General features: G+C 41.6%; 1 protein-coding gene across 1 annotated transcript; it reads left to right on the forward strand.

Annotated features, from left to right (window-relative positions):
- Positions 1-324: 324 nt before the first annotated feature.
- LOC119285896 (novel plant SNARE 13-like) lies at positions 325-5,981 on the forward strand. The gene is made up of 10 exons (XM_037565226.1): positions 325-531; positions 1,977-2,069; positions 2,344-2,437; positions 2,516-2,553; positions 2,831-2,931; positions 3,566-3,645; positions 3,717-3,773; positions 4,561-4,653; positions 4,738-4,812; positions 5,537-5,981. Exons 1-10 carry the CDS (start codon positions 455-457, stop codon positions 5,648-5,650), a joined length of 822 nt encoding a protein of 273 aa, XP_037421123.1. The 5' UTR covers positions 325-454; the 3' UTR covers positions 5,651-5,981.
- Positions 5,982-8,639: the final 2,658 nt, after the last annotated feature.

Here is an 8,639-nt window from a genome sequence, read left to right on the forward strand (position 1 = left end):
AAATAGAAAAAAGAAAAAGAGATGCGAACTACTAGCAAAGAACAAAAAGGACGGAAGCAGTTTCAATCCATAAGTTCACGATGGTTCTAGTGGTTAGGTCGTTACGCTGAGAACTAAGAGGTCTAGAGTTTGATTCTTTGGCTGGCGCCATTTTTGCACTTTAAAACAGACAAAAGGAAACGCTAAATAGGCCGAGCCCAGCTAAGGAGCCTGCAGGCGCCGGTTTGCAGAAATAGAAGAAACCGGCGCCTGCAGCGCTAAATAGGATTTGCCGGAGCCGAGCCCTAGGCACCAACTCACGACAACTGCCTCTCTCAGTCTCTCTCTCTTTTATTAGATCAAAAAAACTGCCTCTTTCTTTCCCCCTTCTCCTCGTCGTCGTCCTCCCCCCACCCCCCGCAGGTAGGGTTTGCGCCGGATAGAGGAGGAAGCGTGGAGGCGGGTGAAGGCACCCATGGCGAGCGACGTGCCCATGACCCCGGAGCTCCAGCAGATGGATGGAGAGATCCAGGACATCTTCCGCGCACTCCAGTGAGTCCCCCTGTATACCTCACCCTCGAGTTACTGTCTCAGTTTTCTTTCTCGCCAAAAAGGAAGAGTTTAATGTTTCAGTTATCCCCCAATACTCCCTCCGTTTCTAAATATAAAAATACGGACAATATACAGATGTATATAGACGTATGTTAGAGTGTAGATTCACTCATTTTGCTCCGTATGTAGTCTATTTTGAAATCTCTAAGAAATCTTATATTTAGGAACGGAGGGAATACTTGCTACCTCGGAGCGGTGCTATCCGCTTATGCGTTAAGGGAAAGATGTGTTTCGGTAGTGGAACTGGAGCTCTGAATGCTGGTGCAATTGTGACCTCTTTACCTGCTTTGGTTGTCACTGCTTACAGTTACTCGCTCATGTGTTATACTGGTATAGCAAAGGAGAGAAATAAGTTAGCGTGGGGAGTTTTGTGATGGAATGATGGATGTAATTTAGTATAGGATTTGATGGCTTACTGCACAATTGTCTAGCTCATTGAACTGTCAACCTGTCTGGGAGTCGTTCATGTGAAATTTACAGCTGCTGTCATAATTTAGACTTACTGTAGAGATCATCAGTACGGGAGAAACATACTCCCTCCGCTCCATAATAACTGTCGTGGTTTTAGTTCTAACTAAAACCACGGCACTTATTATGGAACGGAGGGAGTAATAGATAAGGTATTTGAGCAGAAACCTGAAGTTCTGTACTGGTGACTTCAGCATAGTCTCCTTGCTTGTCACTATTTACTATCGATAACTTCATTGTGAACTACGTACAGCTTGCTGGAACAATTCAGACAGGTGTGGTTACCTTGATCACATGTCAGAAGTCGGAAATACTTAATTCAGATTTTCATCACAGAGTTGCTCATTATCAATGAAGCAATGATTCAATTCACCGTTCTTATATTATCTTGATGATTAAAATGAATAGAGATAAATACCATTTTTCACATGCAAATTTTGATATATAATGGTCCAACGCATGTGCATCGGATGTTTGAACTTTGGGCAACCTGAGTACCTCTCAAGCCTTTGTTTTTTGGTGTCAATGTTACAATATAGTATTGGCCATTGAAACCTAAAAGCACAATTTCAGTAAATGTGGACGGGGCAGGGTTATCTTGATTTTTGCATTCACAAAGTCCTAATTCTAGCTAAGTTTGGTTCCAGCAAATCCATAATCGGGAATTCTTCCTTTCTAGCTTGAATTCTGAATGACATGCTGCAACTACCAGTGTGCTTATCTTATTTCGATAACTAAGTGTAGCAATGTACAAGCTCTCTTGAGGTTAATCTGAGTCTCCTCAATAGTGGAATACAAACACCTATGTAAATTATCAAACTCATGTTCTAAAGCTTTATTGATTTTACTGAAATACTCAAATTAATTTACCTGCCTAGTTAAGTCGTTTATTCACGTGCCCTTTTCTGTATGTGCAGAAATGGGTTCCAAAAGATGGACAAGATTAAAGATTCTAATAGGCAAGCTAAACAATTGGAGGATCTTACAGGGAAAATGAAGGAGTGCAAGCGGTATGCCAGGCTGACAGCATTCTTCAGTCTTAAATCTGCTACTGTAAAGTCTTTCTTTTTTACTTTCATCTTGACAGTCTTACACTGGTGTTAATTTCTCATATATTCATCCTTCAGTTCTTTTATTCTTAGCTTGAAACTTTGGCAGTTAACTGGCTGTGTGGTGCAATACTATCTGATTTGTGTCATTTGATGACAATTTTCCCTTTGCTGGATACAATCATGGATGTGCCATGCTCTATGTAATGCGTAAAGTTCATATTTGTCTTTGCAGCTTGATCAAAGAGTTTGATCGTATTCTGAAAGTCGAGGAGTCAAAGAACCCTCCTGAAGTCAACAAGCAGCTAAATGACAGAAAACAGTATATGGTCAGTACATCATTTCAGTAGGCTCTTTGTTGTATGCCATTTGCACCCTTCTGTAATCAGTTCTTATTCACTATACAGATCAAAGAGTTGAACTCCTATGTCACCTTGAGGAAGACGTAAGTATACATTTTGTTTTGTGCAATAAGTTGCTGATATGCTCCACGTAATCTTAAGGAGTATTAGTATTATTTATTGAATTCCTTCGTTGTAACTGTTATGGATGCAACTTGATTGCATTGCGAGGCCCAAGGGGCATATATATATTACACAAGACTTGGGGTACAAGGAAAGGAAACATAGCCTAATAGGACTCCTAGACCTAATACTAATGCTCCTTAACAGTAACATCTGGAATTTCAAAGATAATGCTAACTAACTACAGATCTCTTGCAGATACCAAAGTAGCCTTGGTAACAACAAGCGGGTTGAACTCTTTGATATGGGTGGTACAAGTAGTGAGCCTGCCGCAGATGACAATATTCAAATGGCATCAGGTTAAATTAACTGAGGCCTTTTAAGCTGTGTTTAGTCTCTTGCGAATAATATCGCTAAGTCTATGATTATCATATGCCTTACTGATGAGTTTTCTCTGCAATGATACCAGTAACATTCCAATGTATAAATAAGTTACAATGGGATTAGTTGATTTCCTGACTTTTGCCAGTATAACTACAGTAGTTCTGACTTTATATTGGTATAGGCTATGTTCTTTGTTGATGAGTTGATGTGATATATGGGAGTATGGATGTGTGACATCGTGAACTCATGGTTTATTGGAGTTTCTCATAATTTCTGCTGAATATAACCACACGGAATGTCGATAAGGTATCATTTATCTGTTGTGCTCCATTTTATAAGCCAATTTTATCTTAATTTGGTTCATGTCTCCAGTGAAAAAAATAACCTTTTTTGCACGAGAATGGTAATCTAGACCGTTATCTTAATTGGCTCCAGATTCGGTATTATAGTGAAACAAAGATAATGCTTGAAGTAGAATATTTTCCCAAGACCAAAATGATTATCACAAGATTTTACCATTTCATATTATTTTCATCATATATAAAAAGAAGTGTCAGTTTCCAAGCCATATATTTATGTTGGTTCTTATGGAAGGACCTGGCTATGCAGCTATGACGAATCAACAACTCGTTGATTCTGGAAGAAACCAAATGGATCAAACAGACGAAGCTATTGCACGTTCAAAAATGGTTGCTTTCTAAACTATATATACTCTTGAACGATTTTCTTTATGGCAATTTTAAAGTTTTTTCTTGTCTAGGTTGTTGCGCAAACTGTCGAAGTTGGATCTCAAACTGCTACAACATTAACACAGCAGGCAAGATTTTCTGGAGTTTAAACAGCAAATTTTCCCCCTTCCATGCTCGTTTCTTGTGGCGTAAATGTGTGTTTAGTAGTTGCATAGAAAAATTGTTTTTTCATACCTATTCAGTACTTCTGTATTAAAGCAGATTTTAAAAATCTGTTCTCCACTAGAAAGAGCTTGTATGTTTTTATTAAAAGAATCAGAGGTAAACATAAATGTATTTGTTATTGCATGGTACCCATCCATGATTTATATGAGAAAGCACAGCTTTTTTGGAGTGAAATATACAAAGTTTGATTGTAGCGCAAACACACCCAGTGGACATCAGAATTCTCGAATTAGGTAGACATAATGTTGTGCTGCTATTAACTGACTGTTTTATTCAAGTCTTATATTTCATTGTAAGGGCTACCTTATGTCAATTATCTAGAGGTGTTACGAAGATTCAGCATATAATTTAACTCCCTTGGTGGTATTGAATGCTTCAACATCTTGTGCCACTGCACAAGAATAATATAGATGTGCATCAGACATCCTAGATATTCCAAAACTTTATCTTATCTACTCTTAAAGTTGCCCCGTCCCCCCAAATTCACTATGATGTAATACTACCCTACATTGCATTTAGGTTGTGATTGACTGATTCATATCTCTCACTGCATTCCAGTATCCATAACTTTTCTTGTTTTCCTCAGATAAATTTCTAGCATGCATGCACATGATATTGATTTTTGTTTTTGTTTTTGTCCAGAAACATGATAATAATTCTGACAGCACATATTATCCTATACTTTTGCAGACGGAACAAATGAAGAGAATTGGCAATGAGCTCGATTCGGTTCACTTTTCGTTGAAGAAAGCTAGCCAGCTTGTGAAAGAGATTGGCCGGCAGGTTTGTCCCACCTCTCTCTGTGTGCCCATTCGTGCTTGTGAAGTGGCACCTGTACCTGATATTTGGAAACTCTCCTTGTCGCAGGTAGCAACAGACAAATGCATCATGGGGTTGCTTGCTCTGATAGTTTTTGGCGTTATTGCAATTATCGTTGTTAAGGTAAAATTTCTGCTATTTCTGTTTGTCTATTGTATCCAGAGGACATGAAAGATTGCCAGCTCATGACCAAATGCACATGCATTCAAGTACTCCCTCTGTAAACTAATATAGGACATTTTAGAGACTTGACACAAAACGTCCTATATTAGTTCACAGAGGGAGTATTTGTAAAGAATGAGAACATAGGGGAAAGAAGTCCCCTGTTTTATTCTTATGAAGATGAGTCCTTCAACCCGGGTCGGTGACAACTCACCTTGGAGCTGTCTACACTAGACCACGGGAGAGTTTTTGCATTCAACTACTACCTCCGTCCGGAAATACTTGTCGCTGAAATGTATGTATCTAGATGTATTTGTAGTTCTAGATACATCCATTTCTGTGACAAGTAATTTAGGGCGGAGGGAGTATTTGTTAATATAGTAATGATAATGGCTTGGCATCACTCTACTACATTAGGGAGCGAAACAAGGTTCATTGGAACTTTTGAGCACACATAGTGATGGTGAACATTGATGCTACTATTTTTTTTGTTGCTGTTATATCTTGTTGCTCTGTTTTTCTAATCCTTATAAACCGAACTGTGAAAGATATTTATTTTTGCCATCCTTCAAGTCATTTTCTGTTAAAAAAAATTGCCCACTGAGACTTTCCATAGCATCTACTGTTTTTTCCTGTGCATAAATTGGATTTGAGTCGGAAGATTTCACCATGTTTGTCCTACCAGATTGTCAACCCGCATAACAAGAACATCCCAGATATCCCAGGAATGGCTCCACCTGCTCAAAATTTTCAGACTAACAGGAGATTGTTGTCAGCAAAAGCTTTCAGAGGTCTTTGATGATTGCATGCGGTGGTTTCATACTGCAGTCCTTTTGTAACAAAGCTGCTGGCAGTGCGCCATGAGATACGTTGTAACAATTGTTCTGCTCATGTATATTATTTTCTGTTGTGTGTATATGCACTATGCAACAGAGATGAGGTCTCTTCTACGAGTATGTAGGAATACCCCCTAGCACTTTATGAAATTTCAAATGGTAGAAACATAATCAGACGTTTTAGATCAAAGTAGTGATCTAAAACGTCTTATATTCGGATTGATACTTGGCGAATTCGCTACGCGGGCAGCTGTATTTAATTGAGGCAACAAGTGTGACTAGGGCTGCCAGCTAGTTGCTTCTGTATGCAGTGCAAAAACCTCCAAGGCTTCAGCATCAGTGCACGAGAAAAGAAAACACTATAGTGGCGTTTTGGCTCTGGCGTCCAGGTGTTCTTTGTATACTGGACGTCCAGCTGCTTCTCTAGATCTGAGCCAGGAGCAATTAATGATGATATAAGTTGGCTTAGAAAATCAGGGAAAGCAATTAATGATGATGTACGGTGGCTTAGAAAATCAGGGAAAGCGGCATGTATGTACCCGTAGCAGCTCCCCTTGTGAGACCCCGTTAGGGCCGGCGACGGCAGTTTGGCTATGTCGCGATGGGCCATGGTGCAGGATTACCGTGCCGACTGTATGTCAACGACAAGGCACGGGACAAGCGCGAAGCATAGAACTGTTCCAATCTCAAGCCTAGTCCAAGGCCCAACCGCAAGCCGCAACTCCCGTATCGGCTTGCAGGTCCAGAATGGGCCCTTGGCCTTGTAATGATATAACTGGAGCGTCTCATCTGGTAGAGGGTAGGCGGCCGGACGGCTAAAGACTGGAAGGATAGCGTGTGTGTGTGTGTTTCCCTCCTCTCCTCTCGATCCCCTTTCCCCATGGATTTATAGCTCGAATTCGTAATCATGGAGTAATTGAGAGATAGCCCTGACAATCTAGTATCAGAGCTGAGCCCCACGCCACCCTAAGGGCGGCTTCCTTAGGGGGTGGGGTGTCAGGAACCTGACCTTGGGCAGTGCTAGTGACTTTAGTCCCACCTCGGATATGGGAGGAGATTAGGAGCTCCTTATAAGGAAGAGTGCCACATTCCCTCCAAGCCGGTCTTTTGGGATGTAGTGGGCTCTTTGCTTGTACTGGAGTGTCCAATGCGCACCGGAAACGTCCGAACATATGCCGATGGACCGGAAACGTCCGAACATATGCCGGAATCCACTATTCAGTCCACCAAAACAATGCAGTTGAAGATGCAATTACAAGGTTTAAATCTAGTTTTTCTGGTGGATTCTGGCAGTTCACACTCCTTCCTGCATGCTTCCTTAGCTGGAAAGTTACAAGGGCTAACTCCAATACCTAAGGTACTAGTGAAGATTGCTAATGGAGACATTGTGCCCTGTGATTCTCAACTTTCTGAAGGTGTATGGTCTTGTGCTGGCCATAAATTTACAAGTTCCTTTAAGATTTTTCCTCTTGGAAGTTATGATGGCATTGTGGGTATGGACTGGCTCTCTACTCATAGCCATATGTTGGTGGACTGGGAACAACACTGGCTATCATTTGTTTACCAAGGGTCAGAAATAACACTGTTGGGTGCTGCCTCAGCGTTGCCTGAAATCACAGTGGTAGAAATCCGCTCCCTATTGTCAACTCCTAATTTGCCCATACCTACTGAAGTGCAACTGATCCTTGATGAGTACAAGCATGTGTTCGAGCCACCTACTGGCCTGCCTCCCAGACGTCCATATGATCACACAATTCCTCTGTTGCCGGGTGCTACTCCAGTGTCAATGAGACCCTACAGGTTGCCACCTTACTAAAAACAGAGCTCGAGAAACAAATCAAGGAGATGCTTGCTAGTGGTGTTATCCGTCTGAGTAACAGCCCCTTTTCATCTCCACTTCTTATGGTCAAGAAGAAAGATGCTTCCTGGCGCCATGTGATTGATTATCGCCACCTAAATGCAATGACATAGAAGGGCAAATTTCCAATACCTGTTATTGATGAACTTTTAGATGAACTTGCGGGTGTCAGTTGGTTTACTAAACTTGATCTCCGTTCTGGTTACCATCAGATTCGCCTAGCTCCTGGTGAGGAGTACAAGACAGTGTCCCAAACTCATCTGGGGCACTATGAGTTCACAGTTCTCTCGTATGGTTTGACTGGCGGGCCCAACACCTTTCAGTTTGGGATGAACCACACTCTGGAGCCTGGCAATCGCAAATACGTAGTGGTCTTCTTCGATGATATACTTGTGTTCAACTCCTCGTTCGAAGATCATTTGAGTCACCTTCGTCTGGTGCTAAAAATGCTCTCTGAATATCAGTGGCGTGTTAAGTTGTCAAAGTGTGCTTTCGTGCAACGTCAGGTGGGTTACTTGGGGCATATCATAAGTGAGGCAGGGGTTTCCACTGACCCAGAAAAGATTTCCGCCATACAAACTTGGCCTACTCCTTCCAATGTCAAGGAGGTTCGTGGATTCCTAGGTTTGGCAGGTTATTACAGGAAGTTCGTTCGTAACTATGGCATTACCTGTCGCTCTTTGACTGCTCTACTTAAGAAGGGAGTGATCTTTCGCTGGTCTGATATTGAGGAACGAGCATTTCAATCTCTAAAACAAGCTCTTGTATCTGCCTCAGTGTTGGCTCTTCCAAACTTCAACAAAACTTTTGTTATTGCAACTGACGCCTGTGACGTGGGAGTAGGTGCTGTTCTAATGCAGGACGGTCACCCGATAGCCTATGTCAGTAAGGCTCTGGGTCCACGCAACCGATCATTATCCGTGTACGAAAAATAATTCTTGGCAATACTGCTTGCGGTGGAACATTGGCGTCAGTACTTGTCGATGAATGAGTTCATCATCCAAACTGATCAACGAAGTTTGACTAGCCTGTCAGATCAACATCTGCACACCGGCTGGCAGCAGAAAACTCTCACAAAATTAATGGGCCTTCGT

This window comes from Triticum dicoccoides, chromosome 4A, assembly GCF_002162155.2.
Source record: "Triticum dicoccoides isolate Atlit2015 ecotype Zavitan chromosome 4A, WEW_v2.0, whole genome shotgun sequence".
NCBI lineage: Eukaryota > Viridiplantae > Streptophyta > Magnoliopsida > Poales > Poaceae > Triticum > Triticum dicoccoides.